The 17352-nt window shown below is 45.4% G+C and overlaps 1 protein-coding gene and 1 long non-coding RNA gene across 2 annotated transcripts in view; one reads left to right on the plus strand and one right to left on the minus strand.

Moving 5' to 3' along the window:
* nav3 (neuron navigator 3) overlaps positions 1–17352 on the minus strand; it is a 433465-nt gene that overhangs the window by 337229 nt on the left and 78884 nt on the right. Inside the window, 3 exon segments of the mRNA XM_073058755.1 lie at positions 910–982; positions 15674–15726; positions 16410–16527. Coding sequence (XP_072914856.1) covers positions 910–982; positions 15674–15726; positions 16410–16527 — 244 coding nt within the window.
* LOC140734585 (uncharacterized) lies at positions 1996–9200 on the plus strand. Its single transcript, XR_012100569.1, has 3 exons — positions 1996–2232; positions 2721–2843; positions 9087–9200. It is a non-coding gene; the product is annotated as an uncharacterized lncRNA (long non-coding RNA).

Raw genomic sequence — 17352 nt, forward strand, 5'->3', positions numbered from 1 at the left:
CCTGCTGAGTTCCTCCAACATTTTGTGTGTGTTACCTGGAGGAACGCAGCTGTTCTGGCAATACCTACGGAGAGAAATGGACAGGCAGTGTTTCAGGGTCAAGGCCTGATGAAGTCCAGAGAAGTCCATGGAACTCACTGAGTTCCTCCAGCACTTAGAGCTTTACTTCAGATTCCAGCAGTCTCTGTGACAGTACCCAAGGCTTTCAAACCTTTGGTATCATAGAGAGGTTTGGAGGAAAACAGATATCTTGGCCCACTGACCATCAACAAACACAATGGCCAAGTACACCCATGTGACCAATTAACCTACTAACCCATAGCGCAGAACGGTAGCGTAGCAATTAGTTCAAAACTTCACAGTGCCGGCTGTAAGATCAAGATTCAATTCCTGCCACAGTTTGTAAGGAGTTTGTACATTCTCCCTCTGACTGTGTGGGTTTCCTCTGGGTGCTCTGGTTTCCTCCCACATTCCAAAGACATATGGTTTAGGATTAGTGAGTTGTGGGCATACTATGTTGGTACCGGAACATAGACAATCAGCTCTACCTGAGCCAATCAGTTCTGATTCAAATTCAATAGCACCAATCAGCAATGTCCATGTCAAACTCATACACCAATCATCTCTCCCTGAGCCCTATCTCAGATCCAATCAACTCTACTGTGCCCTTTTTCAGAGCCAATCAGCTCAACTTGTACCATACCTCAGCACCAATCAGCTCCACCTGTGCCACACTCAGCACCAATCCACTCTTCTGACCCAGAATCAACAGAATCAATCAGTTCCATCTATCCACGTCAAAGACCAATAACTTCTGTCATCCGTGGCCCGCCTCAGCACCAGCTGGCTTCCACCGCCTGTGTTAGAAGTGACGGAGAGGGAGTGTTGAGTCACTGGAATCAGACTTACCTTCAGCTGAGAGACTTTGAATATGAACTCCTCTCACTGCCAGGAAGCTGAGACAGGCATCAACATTCTCAATCTTGGGCAGAGAAGACAGAAAAGACAATTAACAGGACCCTTCAGAAATATAGCACCAGGAGTGAATACTTCACATACATTTCCCACAGACACAGTCTATACTGAGAGAACGAGTGAACTGAATTTGGAAATGGCAATAACTCACCCTTTGTGTTGGATTTCTGTAGGATGTTAAACAATTCATAAATGCCCAATCTAGACAGTGTGCCAAGATTTCAGCCTATGGAAAGTGTAGCTGGACTTGTACACTACAGATATCATACAATAAAGTCACAAAGAATAGCTATGCTGAAACTCGGAGGGCTGGGTCATTGCTCATAGTGACAGCATGCAATGCATCGCAACGGCAGCTGTACCAAGGTAACAGCGTCAGAGTGGTGGCAAATGTCAGTGTCTCACTGCTTGTGTGTGAACAGCTGAAACTCTCTCTAACGTTTGCACAACTTTGTTTCAAGGTTTAAAATTAAAACTTCAACCGATACTCAACTGAGTATCGGCAGGGAAGAGAGAATGTGAGAGAGAGAGAGAGAGAGAGAGAGAGAGAGAGAGAGAGAGAGAGAGAGAGAGGGAGAGGGAGAGAAAGAGAGAGAGGAGAGAGAGAGAGGGAGAGGGAGAGAGAGGAGAGAGAAGAGAGCAGAAAGAGAGAGAGAAACAAAAGGAGAGTGGATAAACAAAGAACGTTAGAGAAGGCTATTCAGCCCATTGAGATTTCCTCTATTCAGTAAGATCATTACTGATCCGATCTTGACCCTACTTTCTTACCTCTTCCCTCTTACACCTGTCTGCCTAAACAGACCAAGAATCCATCTGTCTCTGCCCTTGAATATATTCAATGACTCCACCTCATGTTGCACTAGAGTAAAGAATTCCAATGATCCATGACCCAACCCAACCCCTCCCCCACCAAGTGACGAAATTCCTCCTTCTCATATGTACAGTACAGCCCTTATTCAGAAGATGAAGAGAGGAAGAGGAAGAGAAAGGAAAGTAGAGAGAAAGAGAGTGAGTGAGCAAATCAAAGAGAAAAAGGAAGCAGGAAAAAGAGAGGATATTTTTAGTTATATATACAGTATATAACTATGGATGCAGAGCAGAAAGTACCCTGACTGGTTGCATCTGGTATGGAAACGCCAATGCACAGGAACAGAAATAATTACAGAAAGTGGTGGAAGCAGCCCAGTCCGTCACAGGCAAAGCCCTCCCCACCATTGAGCACATCTACAAGGAGCATCCATCAAGTTGTTTCCACTGGTAATGAGTGGCACGGTAACGTAGCAGTTAGTGCAAATGCTATGTTCACCATTGGGGTTTGATTCTCGCTGCTGTCTGTAGGGAGCTTGTACGTTCTTCCCGTGAAAGAATACGAGGGACGTAAGAGATAGGTTTTTTTTACACAGAGGGTGGTAGGTGTGTGAAACATGTTGCTAAAGGTGTTAGAGGCAGATATATTAAGGACATTTAAGAGTTTCTTAAGATAGACTTAAACAGAAGGGACTCTGCAGATGCTGGAAATCCAGAGTGACACACACACACACACAAAATGCTGAATGAACTCAGCAAGTCAGACAACGTCTATAGAGAGGAATAAACAGATGATATTTCGGACCAAGGCCTTTCATTAGGACTTGATAGATATGCATATGGATGAAAGAAAAATTGAGGGCTATGGGGGAGAGAAGCGTTGATTACAGTAGGGCCTGTACTATGCAGTACTGTTCTATGGTCTATGTTCTTTCCAGATGCTTTGTATCACAACTGCTCTGCCCTTGACCACAAGAAGCTGTAAGAAGTTGTGAATGCCCAGTCCATCAGACAAATTCCCCTCACTCCACTGATTCTGTCTACACTTCCTGCTCCCTTGGGTAAGTGACTAACATAATCAAAGATCCTTGCCATGTCAGTCATTTGCTCTTCTCCCCTGTCCAAACAAGCAGAAGGTTTCTTGACACAATATGTAGATAAGCCTACAAGACGAGAGGCTGTACTTGATTTGGTATTGGGAAATGAACCTGGTCAGGTGTCAGATCTCTCAGGGGAAAGAGCATTTTGGAGACAGTGATCACAATTCTTTCTCCTTTACCATAGCATTTGAGAGGGATAGGATAAGACGAGTTAGGGAAACGTTTAATTGGAGTAAGGGGAAATTTGAGGCTATCTGGCAGGAACTTGGAAGCATAAATTGGGAACAGATGTTCTCGGGGAAATGTACGCAAGAAATGTGGCTAATGTTCAGGGGATATTTGCGTGGGGTTCTACATAGGTACGTTCCAATGAGACAAAGAAGTTATGGTAGGGTACAGGAACCATGGTGTACAAAGGCTGTTATAAATCTAGTCAAGAAGAAAAGCTTATGAAAGGTTCAAAAAACTAGGCAATGATTGAGATCTAGAAGATTATAAGGCTAGCAGGAAGGAGCTTAAGAATGAAATTAGGAGAGCCAGAAGGGGCAATGAGAAGGCCTTGGCGGACAGGATTAAGGAGAACCCCAGGGCATTCTACAAGTATGTGAAGAGCAAGAGGATAAGATGTAAAAGAACAGGACCAATCAAGTGTGACAGTGGAAAAGTGTGTATGGAACCAGAAGAGATAGCAGAGGTACTTAATGAGTACTTTTTTTCAGTATTCACTACTGAAAAGGATCTTGGTGATTGTAGTGATGACTTGCAGTGGACTGAAAAGCTTGAGCATGTAGATATTAAGAAAGAGGATGTGCAGGAGCTTTTGGAAAGCATCAAGTTGGATAAGTCACCAGGACCAAATGAGATGTACCCCAGGCTACTGTGGGAAGTGAGGGAGGAGATTGCTGAGCCTCTAGCAATGATCTTTGCATCATCAATGGGGACAGGGGAGGTCCCGGAGGATTGGAGGGTTGCAAATATTGTTCCCTTATTCAAGAAAAGGAGTTGAAATAGCCTAGAAAATTATAGACCAGTGAGTCTTACTTCAGTGGTTGGTAAGTTGATGGAGAAGTTCCTGAGAGGCAGGATTTATGAACATTTGGAGAGGAATAACATGATTAGGAATAGTCAGCGTGGCTTTGTAAAGGGCAGGTCATGCCTTACGAGCCTGATTGAATTTTTTGAGGATGTGACTAAACACATTGATGAAGGTAGAGCAGAAGATGTAGTGTATATGGATGTCAGCAAGGCATTTGATAAGGTACCCCATGCAAGGCTTATTGAGAAAGTAAGGAGGCATGGGATCCAAGGGGACATTGTTTTGTGGATCCAGAACTGCCTTGCCTACAGAAGGCGAAGAGTGGTTATAGATGGGTCATATTCTGCATGGACGACGGTGACCAGTGGTGTGCCTCAGGGATTTGTTCTGGGACCCCTACTCTCTGTGATTTTTATAAATGACCTGGATGAGGAAGTGGAGGGATGGGTTAGTAAATTTGCTGATGACACAAAGGTTGAGGGTGTTGTGGATAGTGTGGAGCACTGTCAGAGATTACAGCAGGACATTGATAGGATGCAAAACTGGGCTGAGAAGTGGCAGATGGAGTTCAACCCAGATAAGTATGAGGTGGTTCATTTTGGTAGGTTAAATATGATGGCAGAATATAGTATTAATGGTAAGACTCTTGGCAGTGTGGAGGGTCAGAGGGATCTTGGGGTCTGAGTCCTTAGGACGCTCAAAGCAGCTGCACAGGTTAATTCTGTGGTTAAGAAAGCATACGGTGCCTTCACCTTCATCAATCATGGGATTGAGTTTAGGAGCCAAGAGTTAATGTTGCAGCTATATAGGACCCTGGTCAGACCCCACTTGGAGGACTGTGCTCAGTTCCAGTCACCTCACTAAAGGAAGGATGTGGAAACCATAGAAAGGGTGCAGAGGAGATTTACAAGGATGTTGCCTGGATTGGGGAGCATGCCTTATGAGAATAGGTTGAGTGAACTTGGCCTTTTCTCCTTGGAGCAATGGAGGATGAGAGGTGACCTGATAGAGGTGTGTAAGATGATGAGAGGCATTGATCATGTGGATAGTCAGAGACTTTTTCCCAGGACTGAAATGGTTAGCACGAGAGGGCACAGTTTTAAGGTGCTGGGGAGTAGGTACAGAGGAGATGTCGGGTAATGTTTTTTACTCAGAGAGTGGTGAGTGCATGGAATGGGCTGCCGGCAACGGTGGTGGAGGCGGATACGATAGGGTCTTTTAAGAGACTTCTGAATAGGTACATGGAGCTCAGAAAAATAGAGAACTATGGGTAAGCCTAGGTAGTTTCTAAGGTAAAGACATGTTTGGCATAGCTTTGTGGGCCGAAGGGCCTGTATTGTGCTGTAGGTTTTCTATGTTTCTGTGTTTCTATAAAAAGCCTAAGAGCACATACACACATGCTCAAGGGCAGTTTCTTATCCTGCTGTTACCAGACGCTTGAATGGATCTCTCACATGCTGGGGGTGAATTGTTGATCTCTCAGTATAGCTCTTCATGGCCCTTCAGCTTCATTTATCTACCTGCTCTGCAATTTCCCTCTAACTCCAACACTATATTCTGCATTCTGCTTTCCACTTACTACCTCGATGTACTTATGCATGGAATAACCTGTCCAGAATGCATGAAAAGAAATGATTTTATTTTATCTATTCGGAGGTACAGCACAATAACAGGCCCTTTTGGCCCATTAAGCCTCTGCCACCCAATAACACCCATGTGACCCACTAACCTACTAACCTGTACGTTTTTGGAATGTGGGGGGAAACCAAATCTCTGGGAGGAAACCCATGCAGTCACAGGGAGAAACTGCAGACTCCTTACAGACAGTGGCAGAATTGAAGCCAAGTTGCTGGTGCTGTAAAGCATACACAAACCGCTATGCTATCATACCACCCAACTTGGTACGGATGACAATAATAAACTTTCCCAATCTCCTCAGCCCAATGAACAAGAATCCTGCCTGTCCAATCAGCTGCTCCCTCTCTTCAGGATTCATTCCAAGACTGTCACATCTTTCCCAAAGTGAACATCTGACTCAGCTCAACCCAGTCTGGTTGTCTCAAGTTAGCTGGATAGTGAAGCCAAAAGGTTCCTCAAACATCACAAACATTCTCTTGCAAACAAGTTAAACCTCAGTCCCATGCAGTGCTGTGGAGAGCAGGATGAGACAGGGCTCCGTCCAGTGAAGGATGCCCCAGCCCCTCAGGTTTGCCGCCTCTCGATTGTCATCAAACATGTTAAGGGCACACCACACATAAAGCAGTCAAATTTAAATTCCTGCTCTCTCCCAAGGGACAAAACATTAGCAATCACATCTTGAGCCACCTACATCCTCAGCTCTGAAACCTCTCCACCCTCCTCTCTTTCTCCATTGTTTTCTCTTTCTCTCTCTCTCTCGTTCTCATTCTCTTAATCTCTATCACTCATTCTTTCTTTTGTTCTCTGACTCATTTTCACTCTTTCATTTGATCATTTTCTCTCTCTTGCTTTCCCTCTCTCTCTCTTGTTCTCTCTTGCTTTGTCTCATTCTCTCTATCTCTCTTGTTCTTTATCATTCTCTCTCACATTTTCTCTCTTCTGCTTCCTTTCTTTTTCAATCTGTCTCTCATTTTCTTTCTCTTTCTTGTTTGCGCTCTCTCTCTCACTCTCTCTGCTTCTTGATGCTCAACCCTCCTTAAAAACTACCTTAAAACTACCCCATACAACTTGCCCTGGTATATTAGAGCACATTTTCCTTGTAATGCTTCTCAAAGTGCATATGGTCACTTTAAAGACCCTGTATATACAGCCTCCCTGCATTGTCTCTGTGCAGGTTAGTTACCCTGAGGGAGTAAGACAGTTTTCACCTTAGAGCCGAGAGAGAGATCAGAGAAAGTGAAGCTACCAGCTTGAGTGAGCAGTCAATGAACACTACCTTTTTATGAACAAGATACTTATTTTGCAATTCACAGTAATTTTATGTCTTGGCGCTGTGCTGCTGCAGCAAACCAAACTCTACATCACATAAAACAGTATTAATAAGTCTGAGTCGTCGTTTCAGATGGAGACCCTTCATCAGGTCTTGGTCTGAAATGTCAACTCTTTATTCACTTCCATCCATGCTACCTGACCTGCTGAGTTACCTCAGCATTTTGTGTGTGTCTGGAGAACGTCTTGTGTTATTAATAAATCTCATTCTGATTATCTGATCAAAGACACACTGGCAATGGCAGACAGCCAAATATATGTATGGTGGACGACGTCTCCACCTGAAATGAATTCTCAAGTGTGCTGAGGTTGCAAAGGGATGTGGGCTCAGCCAGCTCCATCACAGGCTCAACTCTCCCCACCATCGAGCACATCTTCAAGAAGGCAGCATCCACCACTAAGGCCCCTCACAGTCTAGGACATGACCTCTTACCATTACTACCATCAGGGAGGAGATACAGGAGCCTGAAGACCCACTGTCAACATTTTAGGAATAGCTTCTTCCCCTCCATTATCAGATTTTTGAATAGCTCTTGGACCAATGAACAGTACCTTGCTATTTCTCTTTTGGACTATCTAACTATCCATTCACTCATCCATTTAATTGTTATAACATAGTAATTTTTATGTATTGTACTGTACTTCTGCCACAAACCAGTGACAATTTACTTGAGCAACACAGATAAAATGCTGGGGGAACTCAGCGGACCAGGCAGTATCTATGAAAAAGAGTAAACAGTCAACATTTTGGGCCATGGCCCTTCAACAGGCCTGGAAAAAAGATGGGAAGTCTTGAGTAAGGAGGTGGGAGGAGGGGAGGAAGAAGTACAAGGTAGTAGATGATAAGTGAAGCCAGGAGAACTGGGAAGATGATCGGTGAAAGAGATAAAGGGGAATCTGATAGGAGAGGATAGAAGACCATGGAATAAAGGGAAGGGGGAGGAGCACCAGAGGGAGGTGATGGGCAGGTAAGCAGATAAGGTGACAGAGGGAAACAGGAATGGGGAACGGTGAAGGAGAGGGGAGGGGACAATACTGAAAGTTCAAGAAATCGTGGTTCATGCCATCAGGTTGGAGGCTAAAACCTGATTCTGATTCTGAGAAATTTTCCAGACAATGCTGCAGCCAGGAAAATCACCTCTTCACAAGTTCTAAAGGAGAAGCTGGGCACAGTTCAACACTGTGTGGCCCAGCTATCGGGAAAGGTTGGGTGGTGTACAGAAAGCATTGCGATACCAGAGATTAACAGCCCAATGTTGCAGCAGTTAGCTCCCGGTAGGGAGAGAATCTACAGAGGCTTGGATTCAGGTCAATGTCCTTCCTGTTACTAAATTTCTGTCAACAACTTTAGAAATCAAGAGGTGTTAGCAGAAACAGTCAGCCCTCTGGAGCTTGTTGAGATGTGGTTCAGTGGGAGGGGATTTCCCTCTGGGTTAAAACAAGCATGCCCCTGACAATCTAGAGCTGTGCTATTGGAGTGCCACATTGTAGGAAGGGCTGTCCCTAGAATGTCAAACTCAAGTCCAGCAGTGTTGTGGTTAGTGCATCGCTTTACAGCTTCAGCTGTAAGATTGGGGTTCGATTTCTGCCATTGTCTGTACATTCTGGTGCCCCACTTCTTACCCTTCTTCTTCTTCTTCCACCTTTACCTTTCCTACCTATCACCTCCCAGCTTCCTACTTCATCCCCCTCTCCAATTCACCCACCTTCTCCCTCACATGGCTCCACATATAACCTTTGAGCTTCCCTCCTCCCACCTTCTTACTCTTGCTTCTTCCCCCTTCCTTCCCAGTCCTGATGAAGGGTCTCAGCCCAAAACATTCACTGTTTATTCCCATCCATCGATGCTCCCTGACTTGCTGAGTTCCTCCAGCATTTTCCGTGTGTTGCTATATACAAAATCCTGAAGGGGTAGATGGTAAAGAGCATTTTCCCATGGCTGGGGGAGATATCTAAAACAAGATGGTATAGGTTAAAGGAAAGAAGGTGAAGGGAATTTTCCATACAGAAGTTGTTCAGAACATTGCCGAGGAATTGGTGGAGGCAAACAGTTTCACAGTATTTAACAATCATCTTAAATGGACAAGTACGTGAACGGCCAAGGCAAAGCAGGATACTAACCAACTGTGGACAAATCAAAGATCAAAGTAGATTTATTATCAAAGTACACATATGTCACCCTGACATTTATTTTCTTGCAGGCATTCACAGTAAAACAAAAATACAATAGAATCAATGAAAAACTACACTCAAAAACTGACAAGCAACCAGTGTATAAAAGAAGACAATCTGTGCAAATACAAAAATTATAAATTAATAAACAAATAATATTGAGCACATGAATTGGAGAGTGGTTCATAGTGAGTCCATAGGTTGTGGAATCTGTTGAACGTTAGGTGAGTGAAGTCATCCACACAGGTTCAGGAGCCTGGTGGCTGTAGGGTAATAAGGGTAGATTGAATCAAAAGGCAGCATGGGCATGATGGGCCAAAGGGCCTAATTCTGTCTGATACAACTCTTTGACTTAGTCTTCCTGAACCCATCAAACAGAGACTTCTAGACAGACACAACATTCCCCACACTCTCTCATTCCAATGAAAAGGAACTTGAAGAACTTGGTCTTTGTAAGCCAATTCCTTTGCGACAGACAGAACTTTGTACCCTATGAAACACTTCTCTGAACGTCATCAAAAAAGCGTTGTGTTGTCGGATGTATAGAAACTAGTTTGTGCACAGTGTGATCCACAATGTGGTCATGGACAGGCGGGAGCCACTTCTTTCTAAATTCTTTTTGGTTATAACAAGTAAGTAGAACTCCTTGCATAGCAGCTATGGGGTATTTAACCTTGAAAGGGGCAGATAGTTTAACGGCAGAATTGGGATTATTTTCACTGACATGAAATCTGTTGTTTTGCAGCAGCAGTACAGTGCAAAGATATAAAGTTACCATAATCTACACAAATAAATAAAGAGTGCAACAAAAGAGGACGTGATAGTGTTTACGGGTTCATGGAGCGTTCACAAACCTGGTGGTGGAGGAGAGGAAACAGCCACTTCTGACAATTTGGATCTCCCTGGTCCCACCCTGGAGTGTGCATACGGGATTCTGCAGGAGACCTTAACCAACAACTTGCAGAGAGAGAAGGAAGGAAGAGGGAGAGAAGAGGGAGAGAGAGCGAGAGAAAGAGAGAGAGAGGGAGGGATGGAAGAGGGAGAGAGGAGAAGGAATGAGAAATGGGAGGGAGAGAGGGAGGGAAGAAAGAGAAAGGAAAGGGAGTGGGGTGAGAGGGAGGGAGAAAGCAAGAGAAAGGGAGGGAGGGAAGTGAGAGAGAGGACAGGGAATGAGAAAGGGGGAGGGGAAGGGGAGGGAGAGAGGGAGGGAAGGAGAGGGAAACAGCCACTTCTGACAATTTGGATCTCCCTGGTCCCACCCTGGAGTGTGCATACGGGATTCTGTGGTAGACCTTAACCATCAACTTGCAGGGAGAGGGAGAGGGAGGGGAGGGGGAGGGAAGGAGAGAGAGAGGGGAGGGGGAGGGAAGGAGAGAGGGAGAGGGAGTGAGGGAAGGAGAGAGAGGAGGAGAGAGGGGAAGGGGAAGGGAAGGAGAGAGGCAAAAGGCAGTGCCAACAACCATGCTGACCATACACAGTCAGATTGAGTAACGTTCCTGTCGGCCCTGCCTGCACCTTGGCTGCCCGGCTGGTGGTGACTCAGCGAAGTGGAGTTTCCTACTTGAGAGGCCGTTGAAACAATCCTGCTAAACCCCGAGGGAGAAGCAGGCATGATTCAACTGGCAGACGGAACTGATTAAGGAAAAGCTGCAATGAAAATATTCCATCCCATAAAATTTTTATTTAATCTTGACTTTCATCAGATGTGAAAAAACAACGGCCGGGAAAGGGAGGAAAGTCTGCCTCAATTGCCGTTCAAGTTGTCTCATAGAGCCATACTGAACAGAAGGAGGCCCTTCAGCCCAACTCATCCATACTGACCTTGGTGGCATCCTGGGCCAGTCCCACTTGTCTGAGCTTGACCCATATCTCTCTAAACCTTGCCATCCATAGTGTGAGTTCCTCCAGTAAATTGTGTTACCTGTCCAAATGTTTTTTAAATGTCGTAATTGTACCCACTCTTACCGTTTCCTCTGGCACCTTGTTCCGTATATGCATGCTATGTTGGAGGCAGAAGTTTGGTGACACCTGAGGGGTGCCCAACACCATCTTTGCTGATTGGATTTGATGCTCCTTACTGTACATTTCAATGTTTCAATGTATTTGTAACAAACAATGCTATCTTTATACCCATCGCATTGTGTGAAAAAGTTACTCCTCAGGCATCCTTTAAGATCTTTTCCCTCTCACCTTGACCTCTAGTTTTAGATGGCCCTACCCTGGAAACTATATGCCCCAGCTCAAGGACAATTTCTATCCCACATTGAATGGATGTCTCATATGCTAGAGATCATCCTCCAATCTACCTTGCCATCTCCCATCTCTCACCTCCCAGCATCTGTCACTATTCCTCCAATAGTCCATAGACCCTCCTCACTTGGATCCACCTATCACCTGCCATCTCCTCTCCACCTTTCAGCCCAGATGATGGGTCTCAATCCAAAATGTCGACTGTCCAATTCCAGCCACCCCACCCCCATAGGTGCTGCCTGACCCATTGAGTAACTCCACTATTTTGTTGGTCCAGATTCCAGACTCCACAGTCTCTGGTGTCTCTTTAGATTCTCTGATCCTGGGGGAGTCTAACCAAATACTACAGGGTATGACCTTGAGGTGGGGGGGGGAGTTCAAAGGAGATTTACATTACTGTGCGTAAGTCTTGGGCACATATATATACATAGAAACACATACACACACACCCTCACACACATATGTATATATATATATATGTGTGTGTGTGTGTATGGGAAGTCTAGGATCAGAGGGCACAGAGTCAGAATGCAAGAGTGTCCCTTTACAACAGAGATGAGGAGGAATTTCTTTAGCCAGAGGATGGTAAATCTGGGGAATTCAATGCCACAGACAGCTGTGGAGGACAAATCATTGGATATATTTAAAGCAGAGGAGGAGAAGGTAGGAGAATGAAATTGAGGAGGATAATAAATCAGCCATGATAAAATGGCAGAGGAGACTCGATGGGCTGAATGGCCTATACATCTTATGGAGGTGGCAGCTGCAGATACAATAGTAATGTTCGAGGGGCATTTAGACACTTGAACAGGTAGGGAATGGGGCGGGGTCATGGCCATGTACAGGCAGATGGGACGAGTTTGCTGTGCCAACCATAATGGTAAGAAAATGGGTTTAATAATTTTTTTTCTTTTTTAAGCTGCTCTCTTGACAACCTCTGAATTGGATCATGAGTTAGTGGATGGTTTATATTAGCTGAACTCACAACAAATAGTTAGCAAGGACTTTACACGAACAAAAAGTCTTACTGCAGAGCAGAGGTAAGTGAAGTTATAGAGTTAATGGCTGCAATATCCTTTGGGATTTTTTTGACTGAAATGCGGGGAGTGATGGGTGATTATTAACAAATTTATTTTTTCATGTGGTCTACCGGACTGAATGAGGGTGGTGTCTCCTAATCACTCCCATTTGTCCTAGAGTAGTACTGTCCCTGCAGGCTGCCTCTTCAATAATAAAGATTAAAGATTAGCTTTATTTATCACATGTATATCGAGACATACTGTGAAAAACGTCGTTTGTGTCAATAACCAACACAGTCTGAGTATGTGCTGGGCAGCCCACGTGTGTCGCCATGATTCTGGCACCAACACAGCATGCCCACAACTCACTAACCCTAACCCGTACATCATGCCCACAACTCACTAACCCTAACCCGTACATCATGCCCACAACTCACTAACCCTAACCCGTACATCATGCCCACAGTACCTATCCCTTACCCGTACATCATGCGCACAACTCACTAACCCTAACCCGTACATCATGCCCACAACTCACTAACCCTAACCCGTACATCATGCCCACAGTTCACTAACCCAAACCTGTACATCATGCCCTCAACTCACTGACCCTAACCCATACATCATGCCCACAACTTACTAACCCTAACCCGTACACCATGCCCACAACTCACTAACCCTAACCCGTACATCTTTGGAATGTGGGAGAAAACCAGAGCACCCGGGGGAAACACACACAGTCATGGGGAGAACGTACAAACTCCTTACAGAGAGCAGTGGAAATTGAATCCCGATCACTGACGCTGTAAAGCATTACGCTAGCAACAACGATGCCATGCCACCCTATAGAATAACAGCACAGAACAGGTCCCTGCTGGCCATCCCATTAATAACACTTGTAGCTTATGTGCCTCCACAATACAAGCACTTGTCTGGATAATTCTGAAAGCACAGCGTGGCCAGAGGCTGTAGCGTTGTAGACTCAGCCAGTTCCATCAAGAATGGGAGGTGGGGGTGGGAATCACAATGAAACCTGCCGAGTATTGAAAGGCTTGGATAGAATGGATGTGGAGCAGATGTTTCCTATAGTGGGGGAGTCTAGGACCAGAAAGTACAGACTCGGGAAAAGAGAGTGTATCTTTAGAACAGAGATGAGAAAGACTTTCTTTAGCTAAATTGGGGTGAATCTGTAGAATTCATTGTTATGAATGGCTGTGGAGGCCCAGTCATTGGGGAAATTTAAAACGGAGGTTGATAGGCTCTTGATTAGTAAAGGTGTCAAAGGTTACGGGGAGAAAGCAGGAGAATGGGGTTGAGAGGAATAAATGAATCATGTGGAATGGCAGAGCAGACTCAATGTGCCAAATGGCCTAATCCTGCCTCGATATCTAAGTTTAGGGGAGATGTCTTATGGGCTGAGTGCGGGCCAGTGAGAGTAAGCATTCAGCACGGACTAGAAGGGCCGAGATGGCCTGTTTCCGTGCTGTAATTGTTATATGGTTATATATCAGGGTAGGTTTTTAATAGAGAGCGGTAGGTGTCAGAAATGTACTGGCAGAGCTTGAGGTAGAGGCAGGTACATCAGGGGCATTTAAGAGACTCTTATATAGCCCATAAGACCATAAGACATAAGAGAATTAGGCTGTTCTGCCCATCAAGTCTGCTCCGCTATTCCATCATAGCTGATCCACTATCCCTCTCAACCCCATTCTCCTGCCTTCTCCCCATTACCTTTGACACCATGACTAATCAAGAATGTATTAATCTCTGCTTTAAATATAGCACACCCAATGACTTGGCCTTCACAGCCATCTGTGGCAATGAATTCCACCGATTCACCACCCTCTGGCTAAAGGAATTCCTCACCTCTGTTCTAAATGGGCGTCCCTCTATTCTGAGGATGTGCCCTCTGGTCCTGGACTCTCCCACTATAGGAAACATCCTCTCTTCATCAACTCTAAATAGACCTTTCAATTATTCTAGACTCCAGCGAGTACAGATCCAGAGTCATCAAACGCTCCTCATACATTAATCCTTTCCTTGCTGGTATCAATCTTGTGAACCTTCCCTGGACCCTCTCCAGCAGCAGTACATCTTGTCTTAGATAAAGGTCCTATAACTGCTTACAATACTCCAGCCTGGCCAATGCCTTATAAAGCCTCAGCATTACATACGTGCTTTTATTTTCTGGTTCTCGCAAAACGATTGCTAACACTGCATTTGCCTTCTTACCCTCGATTCAACCTACAAGCTTAGAACCCTGTCCCTTTGCATCTCTGAATTCTGAACTTTCTCTTTCTTTAGAAAATAGTCTGCAACTTTATTCCTTCTGCCAATTCTGTTAATTAGTTGTTTATGACACACTCTATATGTGGCACACTCGGTCTCTAACATATGCAGGCCTTGATACACTCAACGTCTACAACTATCATCTGATACATTTAGTGTTTAGAGCATTGGACTCTCTCTGAGTGTTTGACACCACGCACCAAATAACCATCACACACAATGTTTAGCAGATATATAACCTAGGTGCAACCTCGGTACAAATCAGTTTGTCACGGCTGCTGGCACAGCATGGTTCAAAGGGCCAGAAAGGCCTACTCTGCTGTAATCACCTTCATCCAGGTTGTCAGGGATTGCTGGCACAGCATGACTCAAAGGGCCGAAGGGCCTTCTCTGTTGTATCACTAAATAAAAATAGTTAAAATAAATAAAGCCTCAAAGTCAATCCCATATCCCACTAGTTTCCTGGAAATTTCCATGAGCTCCCTCCCTGATCCTACCCCTCACCCGCACACCAGTAGGTGCTTTAGTGTGGCCAAATAACCTACCAGCCTCCGTGGTTGTGGAATATGGGAGGAAACTGCAGCACCCAGAGAAAACACATGGGGTCACAGGGAAAACAGGCAAGGGCACACACACACACACACACACACACACACACACACACACACACACACACACACACACACACACACACACACACACACACACACACACACACCTCCCCCCCCCCCCCCCCCCCGAACCCAGGTCTCTGGAGGTGTAGAGCAGCAGTTCCACCAGCTGTGCTACTCTGCCAGCCTCCAGTCAATCTAATATCCATTTTAACAACATTAATGATGAAATCACACATGCTCCCTTTCTCATACGAGTTACTCAGTAAAGCCATAACGTAAATTCCTTATATTGCAAAGTAGATATTCAAAGTTCCACATTCGAATTTAAAGTTCAAAATAAATTTATTATCTAAGTATATTTATTTCAGAACCACACTTTGGAGCTGGCTCCCCTTTTAGTTGTCTGTACTCATTCTATTAAAAATAAATAGCACGTCATCTTACCATCTGGGCCTGGCTCCTCGGGCAACTGTTGATGGCTTCCACCTTCTCATTTGCTGCAAGACACGGAGAGACTAATGAATGGTGGTCAGGAGATCAGAACGACACCTGACTGTCCACCCTAAGGAACTGACCCTTGCCCACACTTCACCCACTGACACCCTCCCCCATCGCTCCCCAGGATCTGCCCAAAGGTGGCATCGGCTCAGGTCAGTCTCTATCTGCACCTCTGAGCAGGGCAGGGTGGGGCGTTTGGGGGGGCGCTGTGGGCGAACAATGGTCCAGAGAGACAGCAACCAGGAGTGACTGGTCACGTGGAGAGCTCCGGACAAGTGCCTTGGCAGGGGCACACAGGAGATTTCAGTGCAGATGGAGGCAGAGAGCGGACGGTTGGGCTGTCAACACACACACACACACACACACACACACACACACACACACACACACACACACACACACACACACACACACACACACACACACACACACACACACACACACACACACACACACACACACACACACACACACACGTCCCACAGCCAACTTTAGACACCAGTTCAAGTCCAGTCTAACCAGATACTCACTTCCTGTTGTACTCAGGGTACATTAACATTCCCCTAATCATAGCTCTATCAAGAGCTCTAATCTTTGGAAATGTGATGCCACTGTCAAAAAGGGGTTGAGTTTAGTGCAGAATTCTCTGCATTACGTTGATTCGACCGCGCTCTGTTCTCACCAATAATCTGGATGATCTCTGCCAAAAGAACGCCATCGGCAACATCCTGTTGTAAATCCTTGATGAGTCGCTTGTGGCCAGACCTTGCCAAGTAGTGATTCGCCCAGTCAGTGTAAATCTGAGTGGTGAGAGAATGAGAGAGAGGAAAATGGGAGGTGGGAGACAGAGAGAGAGAGAATGAGAGAGAGAGAGAGAGAGAGAGAGAGAGAGAGAGAGAGAGAGAGAGAGAGAGAGAGAGAGAGAGAGAGAGAATGAGAGAGAGAGAGGGAGAGAGTGAGATAGAGAGAGGGAGAGGGAGAAGGAGAGAGAGTGAGGGGGAGAAGGAGAGAGAGTGAGGGAGAAGGAGAGAGAGAGAGAGAGAGAGAGAGAGAGAGAGAGAGAGAGAGGAAGAGAGAAAAAGAGAGAGTGAGGGGGAGAGAGAGAATGATAAAGAGAGAGTGAGAGGGAGAGGGGGAGAGAGAGAATGAGAGAGAGAGAGAGGGAGAGAGAGAGAAAGAGAGAGATACTTTCAGAACAATGTTTGGCTTACTCTCTAGAGCTATTGTGGATTAAATCTACCTTCTCCAGGCATGGGATTTTATAAAAGGAAACTAGCCAGGCCACATTTTACTGCTCTTCTGTAAATATGAGTCGATTCTAGCTGGCACACTGGCCAGTTGCTGAAGCCCTGTTTGATTCAGAAGAAACCTCCTTGCCCGGAGGAGTGGTGATCTGAATCTCACTGCCTGTATGGGTGTTGCAGATGGAAATGATCAGCACTCTCACCAGGGAACATGAAGAGGTATTCAAGTGTCCGAGAGCCAAGCACAGGAAATGGCTACCCATCTGGACTGGTCCATGGAGAGCTGACCTGGAACTTGCTGGGCCAAAAGGTTGGAAACCATTCCCAGCCACTACGGAACTGAGGAGGTGATGGAAGCCCCGGGAGGGAAGTACCTAGCTG

This window comes from Hemitrygon akajei, chromosome 10 (assembly GCF_048418815.1).
Source record: "Hemitrygon akajei chromosome 10, sHemAka1.3, whole genome shotgun sequence".
NCBI lineage: Eukaryota > Metazoa > Chordata > Chondrichthyes > Myliobatiformes > Dasyatidae > Hemitrygon > Hemitrygon akajei.